This window comes from Typopeltis vanoorti, chromosome 15 (assembly GCF_054136105.1).
Source record: "Typopeltis vanoorti isolate ZY-2024b chromosome 15, IOZ_Tvanoo_1.0, whole genome shotgun sequence".
In the NCBI taxonomy this organism is placed as follows: domain Eukaryota; kingdom Metazoa; phylum Arthropoda; class Arachnida; order Uropygi; family Thelyphonidae; genus Typopeltis; species Typopeltis vanoorti.
Window position 1 is genome coordinate 114341038 of NC_143563.1, and position 21758 is coordinate 114362795.

At 37.6% G+C, this 21758-nt stretch overlaps 1 protein-coding gene across 6 annotated transcripts in view; it reads right to left on the reverse strand.

Moving 5' to 3' along the window:
• LOC150099090 (uncharacterized) overlaps positions 1–21758 on the reverse strand; it is a 479515-nt gene that overhangs the window by 8459 nt on the left and 449298 nt on the right. The window contains exon 5 of one of the 6 annotated variants that reach the window (XM_090405406.1): positions 2605–2861. The exons of 1 other annotated variant lie outside the window; for it this stretch is intronic. In XM_090405406.1, coding sequence (XP_090261532.1) covers positions 2620–2861 — 242 coding nt within the window. In that variant the 3' untranslated portion in view covers positions 2605–2619. Of the gene's footprint in view, positions 1–2604; positions 2862–7353; positions 7839–11410; positions 11668–14962; positions 15248–19873; positions 20143–21758 lie in introns of those variants that run through there. 4 more of the 6 variants (XM_090405404.1, XM_090405405.1, XM_090405393.1 and 1 more) reach the window with 4 other exon arrangements.

Below are 21758 nucleotides of genomic sequence, written 5' to 3' on the forward strand. Positions count from 1 at the left end.
TGAGCTACTTTCTTTTTTTTTTTTTCGGCTCAGCAGGCAAAATAACTCATTCAGTTATTATAAGCGACTTATCCCAACACGTTTCAACGACAGCGGCTGACAGGAGCGTTTTGTAGCCGGTTTTCAATTCGTAGAACAGAAACTAACGATCGAAGTGAAATATGGATAGTCGACAACCCTGAATGCAACTTTGTTATGAAGGCCTTCGCGGAAAAAGTGCAGCAACCTGGGTCTTACGGGGTTGTCTTTTCCAGTGATCTTATGAAACCTGGAAAGTGCGGAAATCAGGATCAAAAAGTACACGAATATTTTGAAATAATGAAAGTTCTCTCCTCCCCCATAAGCTTAACGCGCACAGTTTATTTTACATAAAGTTAAACTTAACACAAAAGTAGGAAGGTAATTACTTCCGTTTAAAAATGTGCACATGAAAATTAAATTAAAAAACAGAATACAAAGTACTGCGCTTGCTTGCGCATCTCATTTAATATTTAGACTCAGTTCGGCATGATATCGCAAGATGTGCGAAAACATTTAAAGGCTATTCTAACCATCAGTACAGCAGTGAACTTGCCCAAGGTGAAGTAGGGCTTTAGTGCTCTTTTTTTCTTTTTTTTGACTGTACGTATTTACTCGAACCTATTCGCAATTATAAAGACCACTTGCCCCAGTTCACCACTTCGCTGTTGTCATTTGCACTGAAGCCAGTCTAATTTCACACTCCATGCTTTATCCGCAGCTCCGAGTGGCAGATTGTGGACAGACTTTCGAAAACGAAGGGCCGTGGGTTTGTTTGTATCCCTCCTCCCAAATAGACACAGTTGTTTAAATTAAGGGGATATTAAATCCCGCATAGTTTTAAAACCGAATAAGAAACTCAAAGATCAGAATCAGAGAGTTTCTTGCCGAATATAGTAAACTATAAAGTATCGGCGACACTAGCGTTAGCCAATGCAAGTGATCCTAGTACGTAGTACAATACCGGGCAGCTCGTTGCAAAGGTCGTAAAGTTCTGATCGTTATTCTTAGCAAGAAACTCTCTGATTCTGATCTTTGAGTTTCTTATTCGGTTTTAAAACTATGCGGGATTTAATATCCCCTTAATTTAAGTAATGTTTTCATTGCCGAAATGAAGCTTATTAGCTTTTTATTCTTAAGTAGACACAGTTGTTTTTTGAATATCTTTACGTGGGAGATGAATGTCATCGTCAGACCATCCCCCAGTTTATTCAACGCTTTAAAGAGGGAAAGGACTATGGAAAAGATTATCAAAATTCCTAACGCTACCGACAAGATTCACCACAGAACTTTGGGTGCTGGATTACGCGATTCGCATAATCCAGGGCCCAAAGTTCTTGGCTTAGCTATTTTTGGTTATCAAAGCTAATTATTTAATGAATGAAATGATCCCCTTACCCCGATGTTTATGGCAACGTGTGTGTGTGTGTGTGTGTGTGTGTGTGTGTCTGGGGCTCGTCTACCGTGTCAAAGTACAGCTCTTTCGTCCCTATAGTGGACTGTAGAGTTTTGATATTTCTGAAACCAAAAATGAAAGCGTGCAAATTTCTATTTATAAATTTCGTTATGCAAAGAACTACCTGAATAAAATAAAACCGCCACCCGGTAATGGAAATTCATACAACTAACTGACAAGTCGAAACAGACTGCGATCTAGATTCGGTGTTTCACGTACATTGTTCTCTCTACCCCCTCGTACGGTGATTTTAAGCAGATTTCTGCTTCTCGCAGTTCACGTCCACTAAGCATTTGGGGGAAGGCAGCATCAACATTTTCTCCTGCGTCAATGCGATGTTGTGTATTTGCATTGATTCAGTGAGTTAATTATGGAATGCGAACCACTTATTTTAACTTCGCAATGTTACTAATGAATTATTTAACTTGTGCGGGTTGACATTAAGCGAAAATAAACAGGGAGGACGAACATCACCGTCAGATTTATGTTTGAAAGATGCGATACATCTAAGCACTCCGTGGCAAATCGTAATGATTTAGGATACGAAGAATCGTATACGACAGTCCCATTGCTTTGAAATCATATGCTTGTATGGCGAAATGTTTTCCTCGCTAACAAGTCTCGTTTAGGCATAGGTTTCTGTAAACTTGTTGGCAGAGCCATCTATTGGTGACTGTGCCTGCAATACCAACAGACCAATCTTTATAATACCAAAACCGTTCATGTAGCATACTTTTATTGTGTGTGTTGGATTAGTTTTTCGGTTATCCGTGCGGAGATGAGTAGAGCTGTTTGTGAAGGGCATAATTCTTAAAGAAAGAGACGCACCGAGATCAAATGATAAGGCTTTTATTCTCGCAATATCAGACCACCAACAATAACAGCAACGTGTTTTAGATTCATATAAAAAATAGCTTTTAACTATGTTACTTCCAAGGGGGGAATAAAAGGTTTTTCTTCAGTCGGTCATCGCACCGGAGGACCCGTCGGGTTGGCTTTCAACAAAAGAGGTCAAAAATGTTTGCTCAAAAAGAAGCGATCGGATTGTCTCATACAAAAATATATTAGCAAGCCGCTGGGTACAGAGAAGCACTCGTGGCACCAAGGTTATGGCCGATCAATAACCGTCGCAGAGGACGATCGGGTCAGTTAGTAATCCCGTGGATGTTTTGCTTATGTTCCCGGATGTAGTCTTTGCGGCAGAATTTCTTGTGGCAGATGTCGCACTCGAAGCGCTTGCGATCGATGAGCACGTGCCTCTCCATGTGCCTTCGGAGGCTTCCCTTGTTGAAGAACTTCTGGTGGCAGTACGGACACACGGGATCCTCGTGCACCGACAGGGTGCCGTCGTTGTTGATGATGACCGTTGTCTTCTCCGAGAAGGCGGCTGCAAAATAAAACAATTCTGCGATGAGGTCGTCAGAAATATTTCGTCAATGGAACACACCAATCATAATAATTAAAAAACAAAAAAAGTTGCTTTGAATTCAACCACACTCACTGTGGGGCGCGCCATTGCTTTTACGAAGTTGTCCAAGTACTAGACTCAAAATATGAAAAGATCTGCGTGGCAACTTGTTCCACACATGACCTTCAGGCAACGTCATCGGGTGAGACGGAAAAGAAAACGTGATCTTAGAACTCGCTCTCCACTCCGGCCTTACTTTTATCGCCTCCCCGCCCGCAATGACCTCTTTCTGTCTTCTTGATCATCACACATCTTATTTTAAAAACAGTGAAGTGAAAACAGTCGGAAATTGTCTCGTAAGCTTAGTTAAAATTCACTGAACCATCAAGTACTGCTGGAATTGCAAACGGGTCTCTCCAATTCGGTGACGGAAAAACCGAGATCGCGAATCGATTTGAAAAGGAACGTTGGAATAGTTTTTGTCTATTTTAGAAAACCACTTTGGGAACAGAAAATGCGTGCAAAATATAATCAATCGAAGATATTCATTCAATAATCTTTTTATCAACATATAAAATAAAAATTAGCTGATTACTTACCTTATTATTCAGAATTCTTATTTCTTTGATTTCCATCTTCGTCAAATGGGTCCCTCGCGTGCCACTTTTCAAACAAACTCGCTCATTGAAGGCGCCATGTGACTATTTCCACCAATCAGAATTCTCTGATTATTGTCCAACGCTTTTGCGTTTAATGTTATTTTACTTAATCGTATTTTTAAAGCCATTTCAGTAATAAAAATAAACAATCAATCGAGTAATATAACAAGCGATGTTTCGGTTTTAAACGCTGCTGGTTTAGAGTTTGATCTTCTTTAATAAACTCAGTTCACAAAATCGTGGTTTAGAATGATTTCGATTCGTGTTTATTACTTCTTATTATCATTTTTAAAATTCTTTTGTCTACTTCCAATACATATATCAACCCTTCTGTTTGGTACTAGGGATTGACAATTATCTGTTGGTATTTAAAAAACAATAGCGTATTTTTTTTAAACCTTTTTTACAGCAAGACCAAATCGATCCATTGAGCTGCTGATGTTCCAATCCCATTTCGTAGATCCCAGTTGTTTTAAACTGGCATCGCTGAACGCTTCTTTAGGGGTTTGCTTAAGTTGCTTATATTCCCTGGTGTGAGTTTGAAGTTAGGGGAAACGCAGGTCAATGCTTTTTTTCCCCTAACAATAACGCCATTACTTACTTTTGGTGCTGGAGCCGGAAAACCACCTCGCCCCCTTTTTTTTTTTTTATTTTCTCATTTTACACGAATATTTCCATTCGTGCTCTCCTCATATTTACAAATCGAGTCACAATCAGCATGTCTAAAAAGGAAAGATGCGTGCTCGGTTTTGAACGCCATTTGAAAACTAATGAATGCGTTCTGTCCAGTGTAAATATAAGATTTGGATGCGAGTGCAGAAGGTTTGCACAGCCAACTTTTTACTATTTCTTGATTTTGTACAAAAAGAATCGATTCTTTGATTTCAAGTCCAAATCAGTGATGGTTACAATGTTGAAAATTATCGCTCCCAATGAATGTTATAATGCGCATGACAGTTTAGCTTCAAGACATGCGCATAGTCTCGCATTAAATTATTATTATTATTTTTTAAGTTGTTGACAATTTCATTGGTGGGTGCTGAGAGCATTTGAGATACTCCCAATACGATATATATTAAAAAAAAAGCTTAAGTACAAATCAGACTGTTCTTTTATAATCCATAACACTTTTATTTTTATCGGAGAGCTGTAGAACATTTTCTGGTGTCGTACGCGCGTCTTGGGAAAGTCCTCCTTCGAGTGGGGTGCATCAAACACTCGGGAGGTCGAGGTCGTAATTTTGCAGCGTAGGACGAGGTATATCTGAGAGATACATTCATTACTAGATACATTCATTATGTGCTAAAATGCAAAAAAAAAAAAAAAGAACAAACACTGCAAATATAATACTTGATGGTACAAATTAAGTGAATATTAAATCCAACATTAACACAAGCATAAGTAGTGCAACTTTGGGCAACTCGTTGCAAAGGTGGGACAAGCTACAGATGACTTTCCTTAGTATTTTCCATAAATGAAAAGCACATCACCTAGAGGATATGTATGATAAAAATAAGCCTTTGGCTCTCTCTTTCAGTAATAATACATGACGGTTTATTTATTTTCAGTTACAATCTAGAAATTATTGAAACAAAGAAATATAAAGAATAAAAATTTTTGTTACAAAATAAGCAAGTATCTGTCAGATCTGCCGTGACCTCCGCAGGTCAAATATCACAAATCTTTGCATAACACGTGTTAAACCAAACTGACAGCAACAAAAGTGCGAAATAGCACTCATAATATACTCACGCGCAGCTACTCATGACCTTCAACCTATGCAATAGACAGGTTAAAGAATATTCGTGTTAACAATTAGCGTGTATCTGTCAGATCAGATTCGACCTCCCGAGTGTTAAAAGAATGTTGAAAATGAAAAACGGTGGAGGTCACGAACGCAGAACAACAGCGGCTTTTACGTCACTCAGAGCACGTGACCACCTCGATTGGTCGCGCCAGGCGGTTGAGCAACTTTCTCTCTCGGCAGAATGGCTCGGTAAGAGCAGTTGACAACAAAATTCTTTAAATTCACCGAATTTGAGACAGCGAAGCCGCCTTAACTGAACCCAAATCGCCCACAAAGAAGTGATTGCCTTGTTTCGCTGAGGTCGTTCTGGCTACTGCGTTAAGAAGGCAGCGAGGAATCAAACAGGAGGGAGGATTACTCTCGAAACCGAACACTATCACGTCTGCAAGTACCCTTGGGAAACAGTTCGGCAGTACTGAACAATCTGCGAAGTGCCACCATCTGGCGTTCCAAATGGGCGGAGATTTTACGAGAAGTGCACCACTTCTCCGGTGGTGGTTTACCTCAGCTGGGGTTCTCAGTTGCTGGTTGGGTGGAATCAGTTTTAGCCCGTGCAAATTGTAGTAAGGGAAATAACGATGAGATTACAATCGATTCTTTTTATCTGCCGATTTTTTTTTACCAATTTCAAATGATGTTATTCGCCGATGTATTGGTTTTATTTTTTATCGCAAAACTCAGAATTGAAGTTATGGAAAATGGAATAAGCTTATTTCTCCACTCCGAATTGTACATTTTTTTTTCCTCAGCAAAGAATTTCAGCAAGGATCCACCTTCATTCGTATAACTAACTGATATACCGTGGAGGATGGATATTAGAAAAAGAAAAGCAACGCTGAAGAATGCTCTTTTTTGTTTTTTTTTTTTCCCATCTCTTTTCGATATTTGTCATTTAACTCTTAAGGGTCTATTAAATGACTTGTTCTCACCTGAATAACACTCCAGGATATCAATACGAATAGGGAACAATAACAGAGATTAAAAGTTCCAGTTCTAACAATTAACGATCCTTTTAATTTTACGTATGAAGAAGACGGTTAGTGACAATCTTATTAGTTCATTTCAATATCCGATTCTTTCTCTAATTGACCAGGGAGGAACCAATTATTTAAAGAAGCAGACAGGAGCAAGCTTCGTGCTTGTAGAACCATGTAAGATATGCTTTACACGATTCTACAAGTAAGAAACGTGTAAGACATATCTTATTGCGTGCTTTATTTGGATGAGGTGCAAGTTTTTTCTCCCCTCTCTTTTTCTTAAAAATCAAGCTGAGTTAAGTTGATACGTACTCCCTTATGGCGTTGGTGTACATGATGTGGTTCGTTGTGGATTGAGAGGTGGAGACGGAGGGTTGTAGAGTAGGTACCCTCCCTCCATGAGTCTTTGGACTCCCTGGAGGCGTCAGGTAATAATAATATATATATATATATTTTTTTTTTCAGATTATTTTCACACTTTCAGCTACTGAGTCGCTTGATAAGTTCCATTTCTTTTTTCCGATGGCATACCTAACTTAAATTCGACAATGTATTCCAGCTATAGGATATAACGCTATCATCGTGGAAATTTCTGTCTTGATCAGTGCGAAATATTTCGATTATTTACTGCTGTTAATGTTTTTTTTTTATTTATTTTTTTTTTGCTGGCTTGGTTGACCAAGTGGATATTATACGCGCGCTCTGATAAAAGATCGTGGGTTCGAATCCCACCACCGCGGCATATTTGTTTGTAAAAGTCTAGATGAGCTTCTATAGCTACTTCGGTTTATAAGACTTTTTTTTTTTAATTTTTTTAAGTGTCGAATTGGATCTGAATTCTGTCTATGATGTTGTGAGTCCTAAGCGGAAGAAATGCAGTCTGGAAGGCTGTTTGCGAAGAGTGTCACGTGATCAGAGAAACAAATACTTGTTGGAAGTGAAAAGGCTTTTATTCCAGCAAAATGAGTTGAGACCACCACAGCAATTGAAACGGATTTAACTTTAAAAAAATATTCGCTCCAAAAGAAAAAAACAAACAAACAAACAAAAAAAAGAATAATCAGTTCTAGTTGAGTCACCTTACCCCTCGGAAATCTTCGAACTTGCTTCCACAGCGCTGATCGCGAACTGGTCGTCGCAATGCGTCCGCTTAAAGATACAAAAATATAGAAAGGCCTGGGAAGACCGTCTCGGTAACGAATAACACGAAGCACTCCAGGAAACAAGGCCACTGAAAGTCGATAACGGTCGCAAACAAAAGCACCTCCAGTTCAGTTCGCGAGTCCGTGAACGTTCTGCTTGTGCTCCCGCACGTAGTCTTTGCGGCAGAATTTTTTGTGGCAGATGTCGCACTCGAAACGCTTGCGATCGATGAGCACGTGCCTCTCCATGTGCCTTCGGAGGCTTCCCTTGTTGAAGAACTTCTGGTGGCAGTACGGACACACGGGATCCTCGTGCACCGACAGGGTGCCGTCGTTGTTGATGATGACCGTTGTCTTCTCCAGGAAGGCGGCTGCAAAAGAAAACATTCTGCGATGAGCCGTCAAAAATTCTTACGTGGCAAATTGGGAGAATGAAAGAAAACATGAACTGAAAAGCACTCAAAAGTGCGTAACATAACAGGTTCGCAATCAGCGAACCACTTTTTATTATTTGCACGTGTCATTTTATATTTACAAACCTTAGAGCACGTTTACTGGCTGAAAGCGAAACGATCTTCCAGCAGAGCCACATTAAAGAGGAAGAATTCTGTGGAAGCGGACTTTTTTGTTGACGGAATTAATCTTCGGTGTGGTTATCTTCTGCGTTTACTAATTTCGTTTGGACTCTCACTGTATAATTCATCCCCCTCCCCATCAACGACCATACAGTTGCTTTCGTACGAGATCAACGTGTAGCTCATCTTCGGAGAATTTTATAAACTCAATCTTGTGGTTGGAACAAAATGACATCGCATGTGTTATGTCGAGTATAATGTAAGATAATACGCAGGAAACGAAATCGCGAACGTCCCAAGCATTATTTTATGCAAGTGTGTCAGCATAAAATTGGCAGTTGGGATTAAAACCTTACTTCAGATATCTGCACATCTTGACTGCATCATTTGAAGGATCTCGACACCTAAATATAATTCAACTGGTTCTTCTATCGGCTGTCCTGAAAATTAAAGGCTTAAGAAAATTCTATATTTCACTTCTTTTTTTTTTTTTTTTTACAAACAGGCGCATTTCCTGTTTCTACTCACGCCTTGATTTTCTGCTAAAGCCGATTGAGCTACTTTTTTCCGCTCAGCAGGCACGTTGATTCACATGTTTCAACGGCAACGGCTGACAGGAGTTTTGTAGCCGTTACATAAAGTTCAACTAAACACAAAAGTAGCAAGGTAATTACTTCCGTTTAAAAATGTGCACATGAAAATTAAATTAAAAAACAGAATACAAAGTACTGCGCTTGCTTGCGCATCTCATTTAATATTTAGACTCAGTTCGGCATGATTTCGCAAGATGTGCGAAAACATTTAAAGGCTATTCTAACCATCAGTACAGCAGTGAACTTGCCCAAGGTAAAGTAGGGCTTTAGTGCTCTTTTTTCTTTTTTCTGACTGTATCGAACCTATTCACAATTATAAAGACAACTTGCCCCAGTGCATCACTTCGCTGTTGTCATTTGCACTGAAGCCAGTCTAATTTCACACTCCATGCCTTATTCATATATGATATGAATGTGCGATAATATAAGTGTTTATCCTAATACAGAAAATCGGGATTTTGATTAAAAAAAATGGTTTGTAAAAACCATGTCAAACGGAGAACAAGTACTCAGAAATTGGTTGATATATTGCAAGCGAAAAGATGCACTGTTCTGTTTTCCATGTATTAATTTTGAAAAAATCAGAATGTATGGACCACTGCGGGGTTTCGAGACTGGCAGCATTTAAATCCTATGTTACCACGTCATGAAAATTCATTATATCATAAAAAAATTACGTCCAATGGAAAACTTTCGAATCAAAAATTAAGAAAAGTGGCTTTATAGACGATCAATTACAAGAAGCAATTTTAAAAGAAAAAGAAAAGTGGAGGCATATTTTTAAAGTTATTTTGGCTGCCATTCTGCACTGCGTAAAAAATAATGCCCTTTGAGGGGAACTTGTGAAAAAATTGATCCCTAATGCGGAAAATGTTTGAACACGATAGAAGTAATTAGTCATTACGATCCTATTACTGCGCAACATATTGAAAGTCACAAGAGAAATCAAGTTAATTATTTCTCTCCTGTAATACAAAATGATATAATTAATATAGTTGTAATTATTCTAAAATTGACAGCATATTATTTCAAATATTCAAAGAGCAAAATAATTTTCTATTTTATTTGATAGCACACCTGACACTTCTCACCACAACAGATAACTCACACTTTGCGCTATGTTAACATTGATCCTGAGACGAATAAATGTAGCATTGAAGAAACCTTCACAGATTTATTGTAATACGTGCAAAATCTGGCGAAGCACTTGCGAATGACATCAAAAAAAAAGTTAATATCAGACGGATTAAATATTAGAAATATAAGATGACAGTCAGATAATAATAGAGCGAAAATGGCAGGTAAATACAAGGGGGTACAAGCCAGAAGCTTAAACAATATGGCGAGTTTTGTTCCATGCACTGCTCACAGCCTTAATTTAATAGACGTTCATGCTGCACAAACATCTGTTCAAATGAAATCATGTTTTGCAACAATTGTTTAACTTTTTTGTAAATTCCACTAGTAGACGGGATCTTTTAAAGGAAAAAATTATCTGTTCGTCTTAAAGGTTTAAGTGACACAAGGTGGTCCGCGAAAGCTAACGCGGTAAAAGCCTTACGAAATCAAATGCCTTCAATAATACAACTTCTTAATGAAATGTGTGATGGAGAAAGACAAGTTACAGTAGACTCTGTAACAAAGGCTCGAATGTTGCGAAAATTATTAACAAAATTTAATTTTGTTGTACGATTAATATTTTGAGATACAGTATTAGGAAAGATAAATAAAGCAAATTTACTTTTACAAGGAAAAAAAAAAACATAGTCGAAAATGATAAAAGCTCTAAAAAATAAAATTCAACAATACCGAAATGGTATTTTCGATTCGCTTCACAATCCGGCAAAAGTTTAGCCGAAACATATTGAAACGTGCATTCCAGAAAAGAGACGGCGCAAAATAAAAAAATATGCCTGGTGGGAAAGCTACTGATGATTCGTTTGCCATGAATGAAACTGCATTACTAAAAAAAGGAATGTGTGAAGTTTCGATCTAATACTCCTCAATGATAGATTTACCAGAGGTCGCAAACGACTTCGGTTTTTTTAAATGGACACGCTTTAAAAATTATGCAGCTGGATGATCTCAAACGATGCGCAGCTGACCTGGCATTGAAATGTAATAGCGACTTAGATGCTCCAGAATTTGTATGTGAAATTGAGTTTCAAATATCAAGCTATGGAAGTTTTTTAAAATTTAGACGATTCAAATCTTGCAAAAAAAAAAAAATTACGAACTCTCATTACAAAACACGTATCCAAACTAGACGTAGCATTAAGGATTTTCATGAGAATGCCTGTAAGAACATCTTCCTGCCAACTTTCGTTTAGCAAATTGAAAATTGTACCTTCGTTCTTCTATTGGACAAGAGCGATTGACAAACATGTCTACAGCATCAATTGAAAAAGATATTGCAAAAACTTTGAATTATGACGATATAATAGATGTGTTTGCAAATGAAAAAGCTAGAAAAATTTCTTTGTAAAATATGATGAACTTATTTATGTTTTTATTATATTACACCTACGTCGTGTATTTCTTGAATTTATTTGTCACTGAATATGAATAAAAATTTATTCTTATTTAGTAGATTATTTATTTGTACAAACACATAATTGGATTTACAGGCAACTCATGTTGATGGGATTAAGATTTAACATACTGCATTTAGTAAAATTTAACTTGTTACATTTATATTTTTCAAAATTGTTGTCATTTTTGGGTTGGGGGGGGGCGAGTTAGACACTTGCCACAGGCGCTTCATACCCTCGTTACGGCACTGCCTCCAGTTCAGTTCGCGAGTCCATGAACGTTCTGCTTGTGCTCCCGCACGTAGTCTTTGCGGCAGAATTTTTTGTGGCAGATGTCGCACACGAAACGCTTGCGATCGATGAGCACGTGCCTCTCCATGTGCCGTCGAAGGGTTTGCTTGTTGAAGAACTTCTGGTGGCAGTACGGACACACGGGATCCTCGTGCACCGACAGGGTGCCGTCGTTGTTGATGATGACCGTCGTCTTCTCCAGGAAGGCGGCTGCAAAAGAAAACATTCTGCGATGAGCCGTCAAAAATTCTTACGTGGCAAATTGGGAGAATGAAAGAAAACATGAACTGAAAAGCACTCAAAAGTGCGTAACATAACAGGTTCGCAATCAGCGAACCACTTTTTATTATTTGCACGTGTCATTTTATATTTACAAACCTTAGAGCACGTTTACTGGCTGAAAGTGAAACGATCTTCCAGCAGAGCCACATTAAAGAGGAAGAATTCTGTGGAAGCGGACTTTTTTGTTGACGGAATTAATCTTCGTTGTGGTTATCTTCTGCGTTTACTAATTTCGTTTGGATTCTCGCTGTATAATTCATCCCCCTCCCCATCAACGACCATACAGTTGCTTTTGTACGAGATCAACGTGTAGCTCATCTTGGGAGAATTTTATAAACTCAATCTTGTGGTTGGAACAAAATGACATCGCATGTGTTATGTCGAGTATAATGTAAGATAATACGCAGGAAACGAAATCGCGAACGTCCCAAGCATTATTTTATGCGAGCGTGTCAGCATAAAATTGGCAGTTGGGATTAAAACCTTACTTCAGATATCTGCACATCTTGACTGCATCATTTGAAGGATCTCGACACCTTAATATAATTCAACTGGTTCTTCTATCGGCTGTCCTGAAAATTAAAGGCTTAAGAAAATTCTATATTTCACTTCTTTTTTTTTTTTTTTGGTTAAAGCTCAACCATAAATTGCTCTATAGACACCGTGTTGTGATGCTAAACTGAAATCTGTTTATAATTTCATTGTGTGTTGAACGGCAGGTTTGTTTGTTGTGAGGATTTTTTTTTTGTCGTATTCCATTACAGTTTGATACCATTTTATGGAAGGAAGGGGGCTTTTTCAAAATCAGTAAAACAGCATAATGTAATTTACGGAAGACCCCTTAATATCAATGGGGTATTTCTTTTTTGTTGTGATTTACTGTTTTCAATTTATTTCTGTGAATCTTCCTCAATCCGAGAGAAACTTTTTCTGAAGAGTTTAAGTGGACGGAATTGCACGGCCGACACGCGCCAATAGAAAGTCCCAACACCTTCGCTATGGGGTTGACAGAGAAGACGTCAGTGAGGAGCCATGGCTATGAGCTCGCAAGCATTTAATAAATTACGTACGTCTCATAAAACTACGTTCAACATGTTTATTTTACTGTTCTTTCAGTCTTGTCATTTCTTCGTTAAGCGCTGCCAATTCTGAAGGAACCGAAATTTTATTAGAATTCGGATGCGTTTTGATGAACACAACAGAATTCTGTTGCGCACGTTTAGGCCCAGAGAACGTGTGCATTTTATTGATTAAAACGATGCTTTTAAAATGAAATATTTTTCACTTTAGAAAAATAATTTCATTGTGTGTTCATCGGCAGGTTTGTTTGTTGTGAGGATTTTTTTTGTCGCTGTCTTCGCATCCGAACCTCCTGTTTTTTCGCACGAAGGCATGTCGGATGAACTGAGTTGTCTTCGCTCGAAAATCCAATTCCTGTTTTTTGTGATCCAATTTCGCACAGCATCATGTAAGAAAATTTTCTTCCTGTGTTCACTTTCGTGCGCCTTCAAATATTTGAAGATGTACTTATTTGGTGGGCAAGAATGACATCTTACTGAAATTAGTGGAGGGAAGGGTTAGAATAGTTCGGACTGAATTAAAGAAAACTAGGGGGGGGGGAAATCGGAGCTCTTGAGATGAAGCAGTCGGAGAATGTTACGCCCACTGATTAACTCATTGATGCTTGCAAGCACGGAAATCAGCCAACGGTGATTCTCTCGTTTTGTACCCGCATTAAGTGATCTTATCACTAACTTTACGGTGATCTGCGCGAGCTACGCACGAAAGGTCACGAGGATCAAGGAGAGAGAAGCAAGCAGGTTGTAAGCGATGAAGAGAAAAACAAATAACGGTCGGCAATCGATAGAATCCGTCACTCCATAAGTGTGTTTACACGCTCAGGGCGGCCAGCACATGAACTGAATTAAAAGAAATCCAATTAAAGGAATCGGAAATTGGAATCCAACTACAAGGGCGCAGGGAAGTTTCTAAATTGTCATATGCACGACTGCAAAAGCAGATGGAGGTGCTTTCTGCCATTTTCTCTCTCTTGTTTGCAGAGGACAACGGGCGATCTTCGCTTACTGAAAACTGAGCTACTTCAGGCGAGGAACGTTGGAAATCGAACAGGCTGCTTCCCTGCCGTCAGGGGTAGGTAGGTCAAGTACGCTAACCGACACCAACTTCCGTCGTCAAGGACACCCGGACGCAATAACACACACTGGCACCAACCGGATTTCGTGAGTGGCGTACGTTTTGTCGGTGGACGCACAGTCTTGCTTTGACGGTGAAAAGGACACAAACCGAATTAAAATATTTTCTGAAACAATAAAAAAAGAAGGATTATTTTTGAAGGGATGAAAGAAATTAAAGGGCTCGATTTGATTCATAACTGGAAAAACCTTGGATCTGTCTGGTTCCGTTTCGTTCAGTTAAGAACCCGTCATTTTGATGAGGCAGAACGGTACCAATTATGCCTAAAACTAAATGGTATTCGGCACTTGAATCAAATAAAAATTACGTATAAAAATGATAAGTTATTAACTTTTTTTGGACTTCGATACAGGACTCACTACCCTTCTTAGTTATCCACAGTTTCGTTGTTCTCTTTTAGAAGAATTACTGCATTTTTATACCCCTCCCACTTGTGAAGTGGTGTCAACCTATTGCACATTTCGCAGACATTCATCCACTACAGGATTTGATTCCGCAAGCCTTTGGTTGGAAAGTGGATGTGCTAAACCACCCAGTCAACGAGGCCGGTAATTTAATGTTTCATTTACCACAATGAACGCTTGATTTTATTGACAGAATCACGTGTAGGTGGGGAGCAGCTGATCGTAATTGTGATGACGTACGCTGCTTCCGATCAAATCATCGATAATAAAGCATCAGTGAAAGAAGCTAGGTTGGGATAATTGAAGTATCACTCCTATTCCTTCGTTCTTTATTATTTTGTTTTATTTATTTATTTTTCTGTATTTATGGTTTCTCCATCTGATTGATTTATAGGATTTCTAAGCATTGTTTGTTAGCGCGCATGGTTTGAATGCGTAGCGCATGACGAGTGACGTCATAAAATCAAATGAACACTTCTAACATCTCTTTTTATAGATAAATTTATTTGGACTGAGTGCTATCATATGCAACTATTTCAGGTACATCAGTGTCACCCCTGCCCGCGTGCAAAACCAATAAAAAATAATTTTTTTTTCTGCGCTGCGCTGCTAATCCGGCTACGAGAAGCGGTGATAAACCCTTTTACGACGGCGAGCCATCCTGACGCTGTGCACCATCTGCTTGTGTTCGGTGAGGTAGTCTTTGCGGGAATATTTCTTGAAGCAGATATCGCACTGGAACCTCTTGGGCAGGAAGTGAAGATCCATATGCCTGCGGAGATTGCCTCTACTACAAAAACTTCTGCCGCAGTACGGACATTCAGGTTCCCTGAGATTGGCGACGATTTCGTCGATGTCAATGGAAGATCCTTTAGAGATGGGCATCGCATCTGAAAACAAGAATATGTCGTTATATTACTGTCTCATACATGCACCTGTCATACAGCAGACTGTAAGTGATCTTGTAAGTGGCTTTCTTTTTAATAGGCTTCAAAGTATACCAAAAGAACATATTATGAATAATAGAAATATGCGCTGGCTTTTAAAACGTGTTTCGACGCATGCGCAGTGCGTATGCTCCTTTGTAGAAAAGTTTGCATGTAACAATAATGAAATTCCAACGGTGAAAAAATAAACACACTTCACTTTGTGCTCGTTTAAATTCTTAAAAATAATACACGGTGTAATTCAATGCGTGTGTGTAAGTGAATACATCCGAGCACCAGAGTACTGTTTGGACATCGGATACTGATTTTTTTTTCTAAATAGTTTTTCAAAATAAAAAAGTAGAGGGAGAAAAGAGGCTTCCGAATCATTCTCTACGATTACATTACACACAACTGACTGGGTTGGCAGTCAGAAATTTAAAAAAATGATTTAAGTGAATAAAGTCAGTGCAAGATAACATCTTTGAAGTCATAAACACTGGAAATAAAACAATATTTTATTATGAAAGCTACACAGACGGTATTTTTTTATTCCACGAGATAGTACAATTTAAAAAAAAAACTGCTTCATAAATAAAACGAGAAAGTGAAAAAATACGCAATAAAATGTTAAAAAATCCACATTTTTTACATATTGTGGACAGAATGCACCAACAAACAAGTCTTTGAATTTCGCTGTTGAAATGTGCAGCTGCCAACTGATGTTCACACTTATCTTGATGATTATCCTCAGTATTATTTATATGGCTAAAATTATCAGCAAGTTATCCTTAAACTTAGACACTTTGGTGACAAGACGAAGATATCCGCACATAAAATTCTATGACTAAGAATCAGATGGGTTACTATATCTTACTAAATATATAATTAAAAAGTTGAGTTTGATGAGAGAGAGAGAGACATATGTGATGCAATGTTTCCATGACAACTAATCCCGATATCAACAGTTCAATGGTAAAATGTTCCCTATTACTTCCAAACAGTTTGTTTGAATACTACAAAATATTTTCAATTAAGGGGGGGATTAGTCAAGTACCAGGAGCTCATTAATAAATTCACACAATTTCCATCTCTTCGTTGAATTTCTATTTATGTATGCAGAGTTTGTGGCATGAACACCAATGCATGCAATGCCGACTCACCTTTTTACAGTTTGGTTTGACTCTTGCTTTCAAAGGTGGTAGCTAAGTACATTCCCAAACTTAACCGAGTCCTGTACGCTACGAGAAGGGAGAGAAACCAATAATCATTATCAAAAACAGTACTCCTCTGAAATGCAAGCAAGCCTCAATAACTCACTAATGAAGCACACAATTGGCAAAGTTAATTTGAGCAACTACAATATTTTGTTGGCAAATGGCGATCTATGTTTTTTATCTCTATATGCACAGAAATTTCAGCGCAATTATTAGCAACATTCAGTAAATTAAATAATGAATTGGATTTTGTGAACTGTCGAAAAGGTTTCCGAGATGTGTTATGTTTACACATATTAACAGAATAAACGACATTTCATTTATCATCCAATACTTAGTGAAAGAAGCTTACCTTTGGTAAGAAACTACTTCAGTAATAGTTGAACATCGTTCTGTGGATCGTATTTTGAAAAGAAACACACACTTATAAACAAGTAAAAATAAATACATTTTTTTATTCGCAAAGAAAATTTCGACCAATCACTGCTTATGGTTGGATGGATGGATGTGACATAAAAACTGTACATTGCAATGCAGTTGTGTGAGCAACAATCTTCAACAACGTTTCGATTTTAGTTCAAATTGAACAATTTAATAAATAACCAGACACGTTCTTAACTGTAGTCCTCCTTAAAGTTTTAGCAAGGACTTAATCTCGTTATAACAGAAGGTAACATTGCACAGGGACAATAAAATAGTTCTTTTGGAAAGAAAATAAAAGCAACTTGGTTTGATTCTTGGACATTTCGTTCATTGCAGAAGCCTTCCGTCTGAGTCCCAACAACGAGAGCTTTTCCACCACACATTTCCCTAAGGAACCTGCATATGATGAACTAAACGTTTGTGATCAACGACATAACTCCTTCTGGTAAATGTCTTAAAACAAACATCACACTGAAACCTCCTTGGGTTTGCCAGATGGCGTTCCTCAATATGCCTCTTAAGAGTACCCCTATTACAGTAAGCACGACTACAGTAGGGACAGACAGGGTCCTTCAGACTAGCCATTATATCATCAATGCTCTCCATCGGAGCTGTGACTTCGATCACAGTGAGAATACCTGAAAGAGAAGAGAAAAAATTCGATTTTTTCGTTCTGTAACAAAAGCTAAACATTTACTGAACTAAGAGCCTAAAGACATATACAGAGAGAGAGAGAGAATATCGCGGTCCTTGTTAAAGAATGCGCCAAATATCTGAATTGTTTGGAGGCCTCCTGGTCTGCATCTTCCTGTCTAGTGTGCGTGAACTTGATAATAATATATAGAAATACGCTAGGTTAAACTGAATCTGGGCACACACATTTATTATCAATATCACACTGATTCCCAGAAGTGCTTTTTTTTTTTTTGTTGTTGTTGTTATCTGTATAAAGAAATAGGCAGAAGAGGAATTCAACACGCACACAAATTAAAACACGGTTATGAAATTTATTGTGCATGTATACCCATGTTTATTGATAACTACATCAGAAGAGTGTTATTGATCTGACTTTTAAGTCGTCTTAATATACCAAAATATTTCTTCAAACCTTGCATATATAAAACACATTATTATGCATACAAAATACTTGAATTCGCACATTTCATTGACGCTTTTTGCATTCTGTTCTGTTTTATTTATTTTGAAATCGTATACCATTTAGAAACTGAACCAGTAACAGTGCACGTTACATAGACATCTTATAATGGTGAGGCATTTAAATCGATTTTCCGTCGAAGCGATCTACCAGGAAGCAAGGTGAATATATATTGTCAACTGTGTAACTTTCATCTGTCTCTTATTTGTACCTAGTGCAGCTGTTTGTGTCTCAAGGAATTATTTTGTAATACACTTACATGGATTGTTAATTGAATTCGCATTTGATAATTGGTAAGTACACTTTGAAAAAAAAAAAGTTAATGGCTTGTAGAATAATTGCCTTTCTCTGTACTCACTCATCATAAATTAAGTTTGTTTTCATGCTAGAGATCATCACGAAAAGATTTCTATTTCAAATGTGCATAACTTGAAGCCACATCATTCATCATTCACACAGTTGATGACGCTAAAAAGATGATAATACTATTGTCATAATTGAAATAATAGACTGCAAATAAACACGTTGACTTATAAATCAGAGTCATCATTGAACTGTTACGATCCTGCTTGAATGAGAGCAGACACTTTGAGGAAGCAGGAGGAGGAGGATATGCCTGTAAAATGTGATGACCGCTAGAAATGAAAGTTATTTTCGGAAAAAAAAATTCTGATTATAAAAATGACACTTGAAATACATTTCGATATTATTTAATATACTCGTACAGATGCCGTAAAAAAAGTGAAGCTTTGGAAATGATCAGAACCAGTAACTGACATGCTTTCAAATGCATACATTACGAACTGAATATTATTATATTTTACTGCAGTGAGAAAAATAAGCGGATCTGAAAATTTTACAGACACAAACTGTTTCACATTTTAACATAATATATTTTTTGGGTGGAGCGTCTACTTCTTCCCCTCCCCCAAGCTTTCTGTCTAGAGTCGGAGAAAACCAATAATTAGAAACAAAACCATCCAGTCATCAATATCCAAAATTCGGATGATTCGAAGCAGTTAAAGAACTGTTCAAAATATAGATGACTCTTGCTGAATTGCTACGTTCCCATCCCCCCGAAAGAATTAATTTCTTTTTCACACCAATAATTGGAATGAGGTGATGATAAACTCACACTACAGTACCTGTCTTTGTTCTGGTTTCAGGATGCAGTTAAATACATTCAGCGTAACAGAACAGCATACATTTGATAAAAAGCGAAAAAAATACATACTGACTCACTGATCTGCCAAATTCACTGGATTAATTACAACCTGTTTAAATGGTTAACTATGTTTGCTATTTTTATAACCAAGAATGTCAATGAATGTAACTTCCAATAAATGAATTAGGTTTAGGTGAATTATCAAAGAAATTTCTCAGCTGTGCGTAGTATTTTACAAAATAATCCACGATATCTAATTTATCATCCAGTTTCCTATCAAAATACTTTGGTGATGAACAAAGGGGGAAAAAAAAGGAAAAACACAAGTAAAGAAAAAACAATTTATATTTTTTATTCATAAAAAAATTCAGTCAACACTGTTTATAGATGGATGGATGACATAGAAACTGTACATTATTTTCAACATTTTGGTTTAACTTCAAATTAAACAATTTAATAAATAATTCTTAACAGTAAAGCCTTAACAAGGACTAACTGGATTATAATAAAAGGCAACATTGCACAGAAACGAGATGGTCCTGTGAAAAATAATACTAAAAATGCAATTTGGTTTGATTTTTGGCCATTTCATTCACTCCAAAACTGTTCCCTTTGAGCAAGAAAAGTAAGAACTGTTCGCTTCGCTAAGAAATCTGCATATGATGAACTAAACGTTTGTGATCTAAGACATAGCTCCTTCTTCTAAACGTTTTAAGACAAACATCGCATTGGAACCTCCTGGAGTTCGCCAGATGGCGTTCCTCTATATGCCTCTTAAGAGTACCCCTATTACAGTAAGCACGACTACAGAACGGACAGACAGGCTCCATGAGACTAGCCATTATATCGTCAATTTTCTCCGTCTGACCTGTGGCCTCTTCGATCACAGTGAGAATACCTGAAAGAAGGGTAAAAATTCGATTATTTGTTCTGCAACAAAAGTTAAACATTACTGAATTAACTGGGAAAAGAAACAGAAGAAAAATGGAGGGGGGGGGGATATTGTGGTTCTTGTTAAACAAAGCACTAATGTTGGAACTGGTTTTCGAGGCTTCTTGGGCTGCATCTTCCTCTCTAGTACAAGTTTGTTTCTTTATTTCCACGAAAAGAATTAATCCGTACACGTACATTTGCAATCAATATCACAATGGATTCTAGAAATACATTTGTAAAAGTGGTTGTTATCTGTATAAGGAAGTAGGCAGAAATATAGTTTTTATTATTTAAATCACTGTTGCGGAGGGGTGTTTGTGGAATTCATAGTGCAGACATGCAAGTGTTTTAATAACTACAACAGAACACTGTCAAAAATTTTTTATTTGGTCTGAAATAATAAAATACCTGACTTCTAGATCGTTAATACACTGAAAATATTTTTTCCAAACTTTGACATCCACAATACCTGCACATTTCAATTACGTTTTCTTTATTAGCATTCTATTCTGTTGATTTTTTTTTTTTTATGTGAACGGATGATTGCAACACTCATTGAAATGACATACAGTCAAACACCATTTTGAATCAGTTATCGATTTTACACATTACACAGCCATCTCATATACAAAACTCAGGCAGTAAAAACAATTTCAAGTTCGAAATATCGACTAGGAAGCAAAGTGGGTATGTTGGCCACTTTTGCCGATCGCCCTCTCTCATCTGTGCCTGGCCTGTGTGTATGTCACTAAACTACGGTATAAAGAGGTATTCAGACGTGTTTAGTTATGCCTATTATTTTGAAGGTTTAATGTATTTTCACCTGACAAAGGTAAAAGAAGATAAAACATTTGATTATCAGCATATCGTCTCGATTTATAAAGCATTCTCAAGGCAGAGAAGTGAGTAGTCGTGAAGGCAGTCGAGTGTTTCTCTTCCCCTCACTTCCCTGTAAGGCAAAAGTGGGTCGGGCATGACACGTGCTCTTTCGTCACTCGGTGAGACGGAGATGAAACCCCAACACGCAGCTAATTCCAGAAGTATTTTGGAAATACTATAATATGCCTTACTGAACACCGGGTACAATTAGTTGAAACTGCCGAAGATCTGGCGGATGGATAACAATGTAACCCTTCATCCTTCCGAAAATAGCGCATCCACCAATCTTTAGCTGCACTGGGTGCAATCAAGAGTCTGCTTGAATTTCGTATCGTAATCCATTTCTTGAATGTGTGCCTTTGCGTTGTAATTTCTTCAACCTTGAGAATGCTTCAAAGGACTAGAATATCGATTATGAAATGCTTATCTATTGTGCTGTGAACATACATTGAACTATCAAAGCAGAATCACAGTATTATATACTGTATATATAGTTTAATGAATTTATGATTAAATTAAAAACAGTTCGATGGATATGGCAGTTTGTGTTTGCTCCTAGAGCCTTCTTCGAAGTTTCAAAAGAGCAAATATTGCATCCTATCTAGCTATAACAACGCACGGATAATTTTTATCCCTTTAAAACCGTTCAACAAAGTACCCATCTACCTTTACGGTATTAGCATAGTAGAGAGAGAGGCACTT